This window comes from Osmerus mordax, chromosome 7, assembly GCF_038355195.1.
Source record: "Osmerus mordax isolate fOsmMor3 chromosome 7, fOsmMor3.pri, whole genome shotgun sequence".
Lineage (NCBI taxonomy): Eukaryota > Metazoa > Chordata > Actinopteri > Osmeriformes > Osmeridae > Osmerus > Osmerus mordax.
Genome location: NC_090056.1, coordinates 21,320,041 through 21,335,584, shown reverse-complemented (window position 1 = coordinate 21,335,584; position 15,544 = coordinate 21,320,041). Strand labels below are relative to the sequence as shown.

Here is a 15,544-nt window from a genome sequence, read left to right as displayed (position 1 = left end):
GGGAAGGTATGTCCGGGGGCAGGTGATCAGGGGAAGGTATGTCCGGGGGCAGGTGATCAGGGGAAGGTATGTCCGGGGGCAGGTGATCAGGGGAAGGTATGTCCGGGGGCAGGTGATCAGGGGAAGGTATGTCCGGGGGCAGGTGATCAGGGGAAGGTATGTCCGGGGGCAGGTGATCAGGGGAAGGTATGTCCGGGGGCAGGTGATCAGGGGAAGGTATGTCCGGGGGCAGGTGATCAGGGGAAGGTATGTCCGGGGGCAGGTGATCAGGGGAAGGTATGTCCGGGGCAGGTGATCAGGGGAAGGTATGTCCGGGGCAGGTGATCAGGGGAAGGTATGTCCGGGGGCAGGTGATCAGGGGAAGGTATGTCCGGGGGCAGGTGATCAGGGGAAGGTATGTCCGGGGGCAGGTGATCAGGGGAAGGTATGTCCGGGGGCAGGTGATCAGGGGAAGGTATGTCCGGGGGCAGGTGATCAGGGGAAGGTATGTCCGGGGGCAGGTGATCAGGGGAAGGTATGTCCGGGGGCAGGTGATCAGGGGAAGGTATGTCCGGGGGCAGGTGATCAGGGGAAGGTATGTCCGGGGGCAGGTGATCAGGGGAAGGTATGTCCGGGGGCAGGTGATCAGGGGAAGGTATGTCCGGGGGCAGGTGATCAGGGGAAGGTATGTCCGGGGGCAGGTGATCAGGGGAAGGTATGTCCGGGGGCAGGTGATCAGGGGAAGGTATGTCCGGGGGCAGGTGATCAGGGGAAGGTATGTCCGGGGGCAGGTGATCAGGGGAAGGTATGTCCGGGGGCAGGTGATCAGGGGAAGGTATGTCCGGGGGCAGGTGATCAGGGGAAGGTATGTCCGGGGGCAGGTGATCAGGGGAAGGTATGTCCGGGGGCAGGTGATCAGGGGAAGGTATGTCCGGGGGCAGGTGATCAGGGGAAGGTATGTCCGGGGGCAGGTGATCAGGGGAAGGTATGTCCGGGGGCAGGTGATCAGGGGAAGGTATGTCCGGGGGCAGGTGATCAGGGGAAGGTATGTCCGGGGGCAGGTGATCAGGGGAAGGTATGTCCGGGGGCAGGTGATCAGGGGAAGGTATGTCCGGGGGCAGGTGATCAGGGGAAGGTATGTCCGGGGGCAGGTGATCAGGGGAAGGTATGTCCGGGGGCAGGTGATCAGGGGAAGGTATGTCCGGGGGCAGGTGATCAGGGGAAGGTATGTCCGGGGGCAGGTGATCAGGGGAAGGTATGTCCGGGGGCAGGTGATCAGGGGAAGGTATGTCCGGGGGCAGGTGATCAGGGGAAGGTATGTCCGGGGGCAGGTGATCAGGGGAAGGTATGTCCGGGGGCAGGTGATCAGGGGAAGGTATGTCCGGGGGCAGGTGATCAGGGGAAGGTATGTCCGGGGGCAGGTGATCAGGGGAAGGTATGTCCGGGGGCAGGTGATCAGGGGAAGGTATGTCCGGGGGCAGGTGATCAGGGGAAGGTATGTCCGGGGGCAGGTGATCAGGGGAAGGTATGTCCGGGGGCAGGTGATCAGGGGAAGGTATGTCCGGGGGCAGGTGATCAGGGGAAGGTATGTCCGGGGGCAGGTGATCAGGGGAAGGTATGTCCGGGGGCAGGTGATCAGGGGAAGGTATGTCCGGGGGCAGGTGATCAGGGGAAGGTATGTCCGGGGGCAGGTGATCAGGGGAAGGTATGTCCGGGGGCAGGTGATCAGGGGAAGGTATGTCCGGGGCAGGTGATCAGGGGAAGGTATGTCCGGGGGCAGGTGATCAGGGGAAGGTATGTCCGGGGGCAGGTGATCAGGGGAAGGTATGTCCGGGGGCAGGTGATCAGGGGAAGGTATGTCCGGGGGCAGGTGATCAGGGGAAGGTATGTCCGGGGGCAGGTGATCAGGGGAAGGTATGTCCGGGGGCAGGTGATCAGGGGAAGGTATGTCCGGGGGCAGGTGATCAGGGGAAGGTATGTCCGGGGGCAGGTGATCAGGGGAAGGTATGTCCGGGGGCAGGTGATCAGGGGAAGGTATGTCCGGGGGCAGGTGATCAGGGGAAGGTATGTCCGGGGCAGGTGATCAGGGGAAGGTATGTCCGGGGGCAGGTGATCAGGGGAAGGTATGTCCGGGGGCAGGTGATCAGGGGAAGGTATGTCCGGGGGCAGGTGATCAGGGGAAGGTATGTCCGGGGGCAGGTGATCAGGGGAAGGTATGTCCGGGGCAGGTGATCAGGGGAAGGTATGTCCGGGGGCAGGTGATCAGGGGAAGGTATGTCCGGGGGCAGGTGATCAGGGGAAGGTATGTCCGGGGGCAGGTGATCAGGGGAAGGTATGTCCGGGGGCAGGTGATCAGGGGAAGGTATGTCCGGGGGCAGGTGATCAGGGGAAGGTATGTCCGGGGGCAGGTGATCAGGGGAAGGTATGTCCGGGGGCAGGTGATCAGGGGAAGGTATGTCCGGGGGCAGGTGATCAGGGGAAGGTATGTCCGGGGGCAGGTGATCAGGGGAAGGTATGTCCGGGGGCAGGTGATCAGGGGAAGGTATGTCCGGGGCAGGTGATCAGGGGAAGGTATGTCCGGGGGCAGGTGATCAGGGGAAGGTATGTCCGGGGGCAGGTGATCAGGGGAAGGTATGTCCGGGGGCAGGTGATCAGGGGAAGGTATGTCCGGGGGCAGGTGATCAGGGGAAGGTATGTCCGGGGGCAGGTGATCAGGGGAAGGTATGTCCGGGGGCAGGTGATCAGGGGAAGGTATGTCCGGGGGCAGGTGATCGGGGGAAGGTATGTCCGGGGGCAGGTGATCAGGGGAAGGTATGTCCGGGGGCAGGTGATCAGGGGAAGGTATGTCCGGGGGCAGGTGATCAGGGGAAGGTATGTCCGGGGCAGGTGATCAGGGGAAGGTATGTCCGGGGGCCGCCCCCAGAAGAGACATCGAGCTACACAGGTGCGGCTCATGAGTGGGATGGAGGATGGCCCCACCATAAAAGGCGGGCCACCCCTGCCGCAAAGGGAGATTGCTAGAAGTGAGTAGAAGCTGGACTCCAACACACATTGACGACTACAATCCTAACCCTACTGTGTCTTTTCAGTGAGGAGTGGAGGGTCCAGACAACCCAGCCAGACCAGTCCCGACCGTTCCCTCAACTGAGGAAGAAGCTCATTTATTTTTGTATTTCGGTCGTTTATGGTAATAAACGCCTGTTTGGCATATCACAACCCGTGCTTTGGAGTGGTCCTGGGTGGTCCTGGCTGCACCCATATGTAAAATTAGTTTTTAGAAAACATGTATCTTTACTGCCAGTTAACCAGTTAGACTTCCATCTTGGTTATACAATGTTAGTCCTGTTTTAACATTTATTATACATAATAAATATATATATAATTTAACTATTTACCATATAAAGAGCTGGAATATGTATAGCAAAGCTTGGTTCAAATTGTGAAAGCTAAAATTATTTTAACAAAATTAGTTACTTCTACATTAATATATTCCAAATACTGTATATTTACATTTACATTTAGTCATTTAGCAGTCGCTCTTATCCAGAGCGACTTACAGTAAGTACAGGGACATTCCCCCGAGGCAAGTAGGGTGAAGTGCCTTGCCCAAGGACACAACGTCAGTTGGCTTGACCGGGAATCGAAATGGCAACCTTCGGATTACTAGCCCGACTCCCTCACCGCTCAGCCACCTGACCCCCCGTCAGGGGACTTACTGGGGTCTATCTAATCTGTGGTAGATTAATAGTGGCCATTTATTATATAAAACACCATATGTTAAACACACTGTATGATAAAATAATAAAATATATTTGTTTCAGAAATCAGTCATTGGACAGGAAGAACAAACTCACCAGTCCTATCCTCTCACTCCAGTCCTATCCTCTCACTCCAGTCCTATCCTTTCACTCCAGTCCTATCCTCTCACTCCAGTCCTATCCTCTCACTCCAGTCCTATCCTTTCACTTCACAACGCAGTTTTTTTCCTTGTCCAATGGATGAAATAAAAGGTAGGCAAAACATGTTTACACATTATTAGAGTAAGGGGTACCCTACCCATGCTTAAGAGATCAATAACTAAATATCTCCAAACACGGTCTTTTATGTTAAATGAATACAGAAAGTGGCAGCAGCCTTGTGAACATGATTGGCAACTTTAACCTTCAAGGAAATGCTACGCTGAGGCAGGCTCCTATAAATCTGGATTTGAGAATAAGCCAGGGAAGCGCTTACCTCGCGGAAGGAGCAGTGCTGAGGCTGGAGTTGGCAAAGGCAGGGCAGAGTGGAATGTGTGCACTGCAGAGGCCAATGGCCCGAACGCCAGTGCTGGTGTGGGGTATACTGCCGTGGGTGCTGGGGCCATGGCAGAGGTGGCCAGTGCTTCAGCCTCTGCAGGACCCCTGAAGGTCACGGTGGGCCTGGCGGTGGACACTGGAGTGCACATCGGACTGGACAACATGGAGGTCAAGATCCTGGGAACTGGCTTCAAGATCGGGAGTTAAGCTAGTGTCTCTGTCCTAGGTAGTTCAGTAGAGTGCTGCATCTCTTAGAGCAACAGTCTAGACAGGTACATCTCTCCACCGTGGCTGTCTGACCAGGGAGGACTGATCTCTCCACCGTGGCTGTCTGACCAGGGAGGACTGATCTCTCCACTGTGGCTCTCTGACCAGGGAGGACTGATCTCTCCACTGTGGCTCTCTGACCAGGGAGGACTGATCTCTCCACCGTGGCTCTCTGACCAGGGAGGACTGATCTCTCCACTGTGGCTCTCTGACCAGGGAGGACTGATCTCTCCACCGTGGCTGTCTGACCAGGGAGGACTGATCTCTCCTCAGCCTGTAGGTGTCCCTGTCTAACTTCACCTTAATAGTATTTAAATTGATTTGTTAAAACAAATAAAAGAAAATAATACAGCATAAACATTTTGTTGCGTTTCAGATGAAGCAGAAAATACTCATAAGCACACAAACAACCATTTTTTTCTGAATTTGTTTACCAAACACATCCCTGGTGTTCATGAAACTGCATAAACACACAGGTTCTACCAACCCTGAGTCACATCCATGATGGATTGACTGTATAGAGAGAAGTAGAGCTTAATCTAAAGTAGAGCTGTGCAGTAAAACAGACCAGTTGATATTCTAGCTGTTGACCAGTGTGTGGGTCATATAGTCAGGCTGGTATCTCCAATGCGCGGGTCATAGTCAGGCTGGTATCTCCAGTGCGCGGGTCATAGTCAGGCTGGTATCTCCAGTGTGCGGGTCATAGTCAGGCTGGTATCTCCAGTGTGCGGGTCATAGTCAGGCTGGTATCTCCAGTGTGCGGGTCATAGTCAGGCTGGTATCTCCAGTGTGCGGGTCATAGTCAGGCTGGTATCTCCAATGCGCGGGTCATAGTCAGGCTGGTATCTCCAGTGCGCGGGTCATAGTCAGGCTGGTATCTCCAGTGTGCGGGTCATAGTCAGGCTGGTATCTCCAGTGTGCGGGTCATAGTCAGGCTGGTATCTCCAGTGTGCGGGTCATAGTCAGGCTGGTATCTCCAGTGTGCGGGTCATAGTCAGGCTGGTATCTCCAGTGTGCGGGTCATAGTCAGGCTGGTATCTCCAGTGTGCGGGTCATAGTCAGGCTGGTATCTCCAGTGTGCGGGTCATAGTCAGGCTGGTATCTCCAGTGTGCGGGTCATATTTCTTTTGTCAAAATGGAAAACGGGAGACAGAGTACACAGAGCAGCAGAGAGTTTATTACTGGAAAAACAACAGTCCAGGGGGAGACATTCTATAGTACACACACACACACCATCTTTACACACACACACACACACACCATCTTTACACACACACACAGCCCCCCCCCCCCACCCCCCTCATGGCTGCATGCGTATGGCTCCATCCAGCCTAATGACCTCTCCGTTGATCATGGGGTTCTCCGCCAGTGCTGTCACCAGGTGTGCAAACTCTGCAGGGTCTCCCAGGCGAGAGGGGAAGGGCACCTGGCGAGCCAGGAAGGAGCGCACCTTCTCAGGTAACCCAGCCAGGAGAGGGGTGGAGAACAGCCCTGGAGGAGAGGAGGAGGAGGAGGGTTAGACAAGAAGAGAGAGAGGGGGGGGGAGAAAGAGAGGGGGGTGGAGAACAGCCCTGGAGGAGAGGAGGAGGGTTAGACAAGAAGAGAGAGAGGGGGGGGGAGAAAGAGAGGGGGGTGGAGAACAGCCCTGGAGGAGAGGAGGAGGAGGGTTAGACAAGAAGAGAGAGAGGGGGGGGAGAAAGAGAGGGGGGTGGAGAACAGCCCTGGAGGAGAGGAGGAAGGGGGGTGGAGAGAGAGAGAGGGGGGGGTGGAGAACAGTCCTGGAGGAGAGGAGGAAGGGGGGTGGAGAGAGAGAGAGAGAGTGTGTGTACTGACCAGGTGCTATGGTAACCACCCTGATGCCCATGGGGGCCAGGTCTCTGGCGATGGGGAGGGTCATTCCCACGATGCCTCCTTTAGAGGCCGAGTACGCTGCCTGGCCCACCTACACACATGGTGAATTTATAAAGTATATGAATGAAGTGCACGCACGCACGCACGCACGCATTCCTTGGAATCGTTAGCAAAATTCCTTAACGATTCTCTGTGCCGTTGCGCATGCGCAAACTTTTATAGTTTATTCAGACAGACTGCAGCAAACATGGCAACTAGGAAGAAGCGTTCTAAAGTTTGGTTGTATTTCACACGACAAAATGACAACGCCACTTGTAACGCGTGTAAAAAGTCAATTTCGCGAAGGGAGGAAATACTACAAATATGAAGAAGCATTTGAACACAGCATGGAATGAAGTTACTGGAACGTCATGTGTTCGATGCATGCAGAAGCGCAGCTAACGTTCGCGCTTCATCTCTAACTATCTAAGGTAGAGCTAAACTGCTCAAAAGTGATCACAACCACTTGTTACTGTGTGAAGCAATTTGCCTTTATTGTGTGTAGTCGATCTAGTTATCTTCTGTCCCGTCGTTTGAAGCATACATTTTAGCTCCGGCATTCGTCTCCCATTAGTATTGATCTTATTGATCATTTCACGTTATCGGGGCGGTGTGTGTTATCAGCAAACGTTCGCGTGTCCCGTTATTAAACAGAGCATATTGATTTTTAATCCATTATTAAACTTAGTATTTTAATTGTTTAACCTTTTAATAGTCCTGTTAAATGTGCCTAAAAACGCCTAAACAACATACCCAAAGTACATTGAAAGCTGTTGTTGAACCATTTGGAGTATATGCATGTAAATGGTCTCTTTTGAAAGGTGACACTGAAGTTATTTCCCTTGATTGTTAGGACCCCTGTAAGTCCTACTGGTGTTGAGTAATAGAAGCTTGAACACAAGGAAACTGAAAGTTTCTATCTCCGACTACATTTTGTTTTGAAAACAGAGGCCTAAAGAGGCCTAAAGGTGGTAGGTATTAGCTCATTTCAGAGCCAGTTTGAGAAATTTGTTTAGAACGAGTGTGTGTGTGTGGGGGGGTGCAGGACGCACAGACCTAGTTGGCTGTAGCAGGGAAAATCAATAAGAGAATCGATAAGGAATCAATAAGCAGGAATTTATAAGGAGTCGGAATCGTTAAAATCTTGTCAATACGCATCCCTATTCATATGTGTAGATGTGTGTGTGTGTGTGTGTGTACCTGTCCATCAAAGGCCGCCACGCTGGCTGTGTTGACGATGCAGCCTCGGTGGCCGTCTGCGTCCGGCTCGTTCCGCCCCATCTCCCCCGCCGCCAGACGGATCACGTTGAAGGTGCCCGCGATGTTCACCTGCACGCACACACACACTATGGGGAGTGAGAAGAGGGGAGTGAGGGGGGGGGGGGGGGGGGGGAGTGAGGGGAGAGTAGTGAGGAGAGTGAGGTGAGGGTGGAGTCTCACGGTGATGACACGGGTGAAGTCCTCCAGGCTGTGAGGAACGTCCTTCTTGAAGTTGTAGGTCTTCACCGCCACGGCGATGCCTGCACAGTTCACAGCCAGGTCCAGCCTCCCAAAGCGTTGCCGAGCCAACGCCACCGCTGCACACACATCCGCCTCCGACGTCACCTAGGAAACCAGGTCACAGGGTCACACTGGGGTGAGATGCCCTCGTTCACCACCTGGATACGAGTAGGTCTCAATACTGCAGGTGTGGCAGGGTCTCAATACTGCAGGTGGAGCAGGGTCTCAATACTGCAGGTGGAGCAGGGTCTCAATACTGCAGGTGGAGCAGGGTCTCAATACTGCAGGTGGAGCAGGGTCTCAATACTGCAGGTGGAGCAGGGTCTCAATACTGCAGGTGGAGCAGGGTCTCAATACTGCAGGTGGCGCAGGGTTCACATGAAGCATTGAGACACATAGTAGCAGGGTAGGGATATTAAGGGTAGTGTAGGTAGGTGATGGGGAATTCGTAGGGTTCTGGTTCTGGTGGGGCAGGTTCTGGTGGGGCAGGGTTCTGGTGGGGCAGGGTTCTGGTGGGGCAGGTCCTGGTGGGGCAGGGTTCTGGTGGGGCAGGGTTCTGGTTGAGGTCTTACATCTGCAGGGGCGAAGGCACAGCGTTCCCCCAGGTTGGCGGCCAGGGCGTGGCCGTCTGAGGAGGGCAGGTCCAGCACCACGGCACTCGCTCCCTGCTGCACCAGACGCTCCACCGTGGCACGACCCAGACCGGACGCCCCGCCCGTCACCAACCCCACCATGCCCTGCACACGGACACACGTAAAAAAGAAGACAAAAACAAACAAGCTCGCACAGGAAACATCAAGGTTAACGGAGAGATAACTCAAGGTGATACCGTGACATTCCAACAAACAGTTCAATGAGATGCCAACTTATTTAGAGCTAGCATCACGGACACTCATATAATCGTCGCCCATACACATGCTAAACGTGAAGCTCGCGGAATGACAATTTAACCAAGTATTTAACTTATACGGACACACACCGATTTAGCCAGATTGTCAGTCCAACAGCGGCGGGCCGTGGCCACTACTAATATATAGATTATATATATATATATATAACCCGAGCACGGAAACTTAGCGTACAGAAACCTAATTCAAAGAAAAAACATGTTTTAAAACACTGTAACTGAAATTAATAGCGATTCAAAACTACGCCAAGATCTGCATATTGATGACTCCATAGAAACAGTTAGAAGTAGTTTTGTTACCGTAAATCGTGTTCAGTTTGTTTTCTCTCACCTTGACACTTCTAATGTTCGCCATGTTCCCGGACGTCACGGCAGCTGCGTCACTGTTCAGGGCGGAAAAGGAACTCATCGCCTGTTCAGTGTGGCTTGGCCAATCAAGATCGTTCATTTGGAGAACGCCCCGTTCAGTTATTGGCTAACAGAAATACCCTTGTGTGTTCAATAAAATAGATCGTCCGTTTCATCACTGTCCGTCTAGGTTTTTATTAGTTGATTCTCCGGTGGGAATAAGTTAATATGCAAAACCACACTTCATTCACAAAGTTGTCTTCATAAAACCTGGTCATCAAATACAATGGAAGTAATATATGATTTTTGATCACGGTGTAATAGCTACAACTCAATTATCTAAACATAACATAATTAATAAAAATGTCTCCATTCTTGATGAAGGTAGATATGTAGGCTATATGAATCAAAAACATGACCAGTACACATGCAAATAGTTCACACTGAAGACGAGATGAACTTACACACGTGCACAAACATCCTCTTCAATGATGCCTGGACAACTCTGATCATTAGAATAAAAAAAAAAATATATATCTATATGTTCTGATAATTATATCAACTAGTCCAGGTTGCACTAATGTTTTTACTGCACTATGCCATGAAACATATTGCAGTTAAAAGACTAGTTTCCCAGACATGAATGAAGTCTTTAAGAGAAACATTCAGTGAATATCTCCATTAAAGGTTTTAGTCAAGGACTAGGACTCATCCATGTCTGGGAAACTGGACATTAAGTTATTGTTGCATTATGCCTGGTATCTGACTAACAACCACTAAGAGTGCAGAGTTCACTGTTAGAACTCTGCACTTCTGAAACTAGATTTACCACTGTACTTTCTGTATGCACCGTTTGACGCTTTAGATCAGGGGTGTCAAACCCTGGTCCTCGAGGGCCACTGTTCTGCATGTTTTAGATGTTTCCCTGCTCCAACACACCTGATTCAATTAAATGGGTTGTTATAACGACCATTCATTCGAATCAGGTTAGCTGGATCAGGGAAACATCTAGAACATGCAGGACAGCGGCCCTCGAGGACCACGGTTTGACACCCCTGCTTTAGATGAAAGCTGCTAAATGAAATGCATGCAAAGCTAAAGGCTTTAGGTCAAATCAACACACGGTACCTACTTATTTTTATAACGATAAATCCATAATTAGCTGCGACCATGAACTTGGGAACACTTGTGGATTGACCAACCAGACAGCCCCAGAGCGGAGCCAGCCCCAAAGCCAGAGAGGAGCCAGCCCCAGAGAGGAGCCAGCCCCAGAGAGGAGCCAGCCCCAGAGGGGAGCCAGCCCCAGAGGGGAGCCAGCCCCAGCCCCAGAGGGGAGCCAGCCCCAGAGCCAGAGAGGAGCCAGAGAGGAGCCAGCCCCAGAGCGGAGCCAGCCCCAGAGCTAACACCAGCCCCAGAGCTAACACCAGCCCCAGAGCTAACACCAGCCCCAGAGCGGAGCCAGCCCCAGAGCTAACACCAGCCCCAGAGCCAGAGAGGAGCCAGCCCCAGAGCTAACACCAGCCCCAGAGCGGAGACAGCCCCAGAGCTAACACCAGCCCCAGAGCTAGTACCAGCCCCAGAGCGGAGCCAGCCCCAGAGCTAACACCAGCCCCAGAGCCAGAGAGGAGCCAGCCCCAGAGCTAACACCAGCCCCAGAGCGGAGCCAGCCCCAGAGCTAACACCAGCCCCAGAGCCAGAGAGGAGCCAGCCCCAGAGCGGAGCCAGCCCCAGAGCTAACACCAGCCCCAGAGCGGAGCCAGCCCCAGAGCTAACACCAGCCCCAGAGCTAACACCAGCCCCAGAGCGGAGCCAGCCCCAGAGCTAACACCAGCCCCAGAGCTAACACCAGCCCCAGAGCGGAGCCAGCCCCAGAGCTAGCTACAAGATTGCAGCATCAACAAAAAAGAGACTGAGACAGCAGATTACTTTTTTTTACTAAAAGAATAAATTTTATTTCAGCACTGTAAGTCATTTCCCAACCGGTACAAACATGGCTGCGTGGCCGGTCCCCGCTGATCGCCCTCCAACCGCCACCAATAAAAAAGCTTTCTTCCTACACAGTCTGGTGCTTCCATTATGCTAACAATGACACATTATACCACCCATAATCAGAACAGTAATAATGATGATGATAATAATAATAATAATAGTAATAGTAGCATGGTTTCACCCTTCTGCAGGTCAGGTTGTGTTGGGAGGAGGCTAACTGGAGTTGGTGACAAACTGTTCCAAGACGTTGTGAATAAGGGCTGGGGTTAGGGGTGGGGGTTAGGGGTGGGTGTGGGGGTCAGGGCTGGGGTTAGGGGTGGGAGTCAGGGCTGGGGTTAGGGGTGGGTGTGGGGGTCAGGGCTGGGGTTAGGGGTGGGTGTGGGGGTCAGGGCTGGGGTTAGGGGTGGGTGTGGGGGTCGGGGGTGGGTGTGGGGGTCGGGGCTGGGGTTAGGGGTGGGGGTCAGGGCTGGGGGTCTTCATCATAATCATCATCACTATGATCTGACCTCACCATGTGATCCAACCAATGACAGCACACACCCACTTCAACTACAAACACACTTCCTGTTACTCCCTGCCTCACTTCCTGTTACTCCCTGCCTCAACGCAGCCCACTGTCGGGGTCTGGGGGGAGAGGTCTGGGTTGGAGGGGTCTGGGTGGAGAGGGCTGGGGGGGAGAGGTCTGGGTAGAGGGGTCTGGGGGGAGGGGTCTGGGTGGAGGGGTCTGGGTGGAGGGGTCTGGGTGGAGAGGGCTGGGGGGGAGAGGTCTGGGGGGAGGGGTCTGGGTGGAGGGGTATGGTTGGAGGGGTATGGTTGGAGGGGTATGGTTGGAGGGGTATGGGTAGAGGGGTCTGGGAAGAAGGGTCTGGGTGGAGGGGTCTGGGGGGAGGGGTATATGTGAGAATTTTGGTTGTCACTTCCTGTTGCTTTCAGCTTCAATTGATAATGAGTCGACCATGAAATATATTTTTAAGGGACAATAAGAGAATCACATTTAGTGCAGACAAATGATTTCAATTTAGACGGGCAATACTTGTTACTAGGTACGTAGTATAAGGGTGAAGTGGTCTAAAGATGCCATATCAAATACAGGTAAGGAAAATTGCAGGGTTTCCCGCAGCACTTTTCAGTTAAGGCGGCCGCCTAAGCAACACACGCCTGTCGCCTTAACTACGTCGTTTTTTTAAAAGCGATATCCGCCGTGTTACTCTGTCCTGTTTTCTCCCTTCCATTCCAAAACCGTCTCCCTTCTCTGCAGAACACATCAGTCTATCGCACAAACTATCCCCCCCCCTGACGGCAAACCCCACCCTACCACCTTAACTAACCCTAACCCCACCCTACCACCTTAACTAACATTTTCTGCGGGAAACCCTGAATTGCGATCATTACAGTTCAAATGTCTAGGTAGGCTAAGCGTATTCAGTACTAACTGTAGCAGTGGATTAGAGTAAAGATGTCATAACATTAAAAATAGTAAGAAAACACATTTGCACATAGTTTGATTTTTTTCCTCTTTTTTTCCAGACTCTGGCTAGGTACATCCAGATCCTGGATTATCAACGTTAATATAACCTTCACTGTTAGTCTGCTGGGTTAGGGGGCGAGGCTGGGGGCGAGGCAGGGGGGAGAGCCCAGAGAGAGAAAACGGCCAATAGAAATGGTCCTGAGGGGAGAGAATAGGCACAGAGAGGGGGAGGAACGACAGAGGGGTCTATGGTGTTCCTGTGTGTGAGTGAGGGGTCTACGGTGTTCCTGTGTGTGAGTGAGGGGTCTATGGTGTTCCTGTGTGTGAGTGAGGGGTCTACGGTGTTTCTGTGGGTGTGAGTGAGGGGTCTATGGTGTTTCTGTGGGTGTGAGTGAGGGGTCTATGGTGTTCCTGTGTGTGTGAGTGAGGGGTCTATGGTGTTTATGTGGGTGTGTGTGTGTGAGTGAGGGGTCTACAGTGTTTCTGTGTGTGAGTGAGGGGTCTACGGTGTTCCTGTGTGTGTGAGTGAGGGGTCTATGGTGTTTCTGTGGGTGTGAGTGAGGGGTCTATGGTGTTTCTGTGGGTGTGAGTGAGGGGTCTATGGTGTTCCTGTGTGTGTGAGTGAGGGGTCTATGGTGTTTATGTGGGTGTGTGTGTGTGAGTGGGGGGTCTACAGTGTTTCTGTGTGTGTGAGTGAGGGGTCTATGGTGTTCCTGTGTGTGCTAAATGATTAAGTGTGTGTGTGTGTAGCAGGGCCTAGGGAGAGGGATAAGAGAGAGAACAGGTGTGGAGAGGAAGAGACAGAGGAAAGGAGGAGGAGAGAGGAGAGACAGGAGGAATGGCGTATAGAAGGATATTAGGATAACAAGCATTAAAATCACTGATCAATAATACCTAACATAACTAAAACGTACAAGACAGGACTCCACCTTGAGGGTGGTGGAGGTGTTCCATTCTAGCTAGTGTGTAGCTCTGGGTCTGACACTACTGGTGTGTGTGTTTGTGTGTCCATGCTAACTCAGAGAGCAGACCAACATCCTCTCACTGAGAAACAACACGGCAACACTTCACACAAAGGATCCCACAGCTGTCTGTGTTACTGTCTGTGTGTGTGTGTGTGTCTGTGTATATACGCGTGTGCATGTATGTGCGTGTGTATGTGGCATCTATCCGTATGTGTGTGTAGAGATGTAGATTGGTGATCTAACTAAGAGAGAGAGGGAGAGACCTCCCCTCTCTGATGCAGCGGCCAGGTGGCCGGCCCGGAGGGCCCCAGCCTCGTGTGAAGGTCCTGGAGACCAGAGCAATAAGCTCATCTTACTAACGGTGGTTTTCCTATCAGCTAACAGCTAATGTTTCTAAGCAGTTGTGTTAGTGTGTGGGCAGGGAGCTGGGTGCAGAGGAGAGCTAGGTGCACACTACAGGCCAGGCTGCTCTCCAGAACGTCTTTTCAGAAAGATTTCTCCCTGTACCGAATCTGTGGCACACTTCTGAGCATACGTCTTCAATACAGTACGAAAATAAGGTGCTTCTAGTTGACCTGGGATCTGTCTGTCAACTGTGTTCATGTCAGCAGTGACTCAGCACTCTTCCTCTCTCTCTGGCAGTTCCTACACCTCTCCTGCTGCTGTTATCTTACAACAAAAACGGTCCAAGTGAGAAGGTCTGGACTCAGCTCAGCAGCAGCAAGGGCTGAGGGGAGAAGGTCCGGGGTCTTAGGTTAGAAGCGGAACACTGAGGGTTTGCAGTGTTCCAGCCCCCATGCCTCTGCTGATTGGCTGAGGGCTTGTTTGGGGGTGGGGAAGTGCTTTCTGCTGATCTAAAAGGTGCGCTTGAGCTCGTCAACAGCGCTGGGCTAAATTGCTGTGGCGATGCCAAATTGCCTTCTCCCATCGCTGGCGGCGGAGCAAGCTGGTTTCGCGCTTTGGGAGTTACTAACCAATCAGAATGTTTCTCCCCACGTCGCTACGTCTGATTGGCTTAACCTTTGTGTTATCTTCGGGTCATTCTGACCCATCAGTCATTGTGACCCACCGTTGTATTGCGACAGATTTACTGCATACAAAGACAAAGTGAAGCATTTTCTTTTAACAGCTAGGCTGTCTCAGACCCCCCACATTGCAAAGGTTAAAAGAAAATTATTTTAATTTGTTTTTGTATTGGGTAAAAACAACGATGGTTCGTTATGAACCTTTGGGTCATGTGACCCGAAGGCAGCACGAGGGTTAAAAAGATCTCCTGTCTACCTTCCTATTGGGCAGTGTTTTTGGCGAGCGCGGGTCCTCTGAATATTTAACCTGGTAGAGGAGCCCAGGACTCTGAAACAAAGTGCTTCGCTGGTGTGAATCCACTCTGCTCACATTCTGTCTCCCGGCCGGAGAGACCAGTCTAACGGGATCAGAGTTTGTCTCCACAAATACAACAATAAGTGCTCTCTGTTGGGATATAATACAATCAATCAGGGGGGGTTAGGGGGGGGGGGGGGGGCTGAGGGTGTTGCATACTTGGGGCTTAAGGTGCATCATTAATGGGGTCTGTCAGTTTGGCTCAAGGCTACTGTAAGTTAGCGAGGTTAACATTCCGAAAGCTCCAAGGTGCAGCAGGGTGTCTGGGCCCTGCTAATTCTTGCTAGCGGGCATGCTAGCATGTTCTCAAGGGGATTAGCATAGTGGCTAACCCGGTGGAGTCCTGCAGTTTAAGTGCTTCTTTCTTTCTCTCTCTCTTTCTCTCTCTCTCCCTCCCTCCCCCCCCTCTCTCCCCCCCCCCCCCTCTCTCTCTTTCCCCCCCCTCCCTGTCCCTCTCTCTATCCACCAGGCTTGAAACCAACAACACACTACAGTCACGCTAACCATGGCAACAAGCCTGAACTGTGTGCAGACCAAACATCAGAAAAACTGACTG

At 52.4% G+C, this 15,544-nt stretch overlaps 1 protein-coding gene across 1 annotated transcript; it reads right to left on the bottom strand.

Annotated features, from left to right (window-relative positions):
- Nucleotides 1-5,696: 5,696 nt before the first annotated feature.
- hsd17b10 (hydroxysteroid (17-beta) dehydrogenase 10) lies at nt 5,697-9,247 on the bottom strand. Its single transcript, XM_067240042.1, has 6 exons — nt 9,170-9,247; nt 8,504-8,668; nt 7,872-8,036; nt 7,632-7,760; nt 6,375-6,483; nt 5,697-6,032 (listed from the first exon to the last, which is right to left on the bottom strand). Exons 1-6 carry the CDS (start codon nt 9,245-9,247, stop codon nt 5,842-5,844), a joined length of 837 nt encoding a protein of 278 aa, XP_067096143.1. The 3' UTR covers nt 5,697-5,841.
- Nucleotides 9,248-15,544: the final 6,297 nt, after the last annotated feature.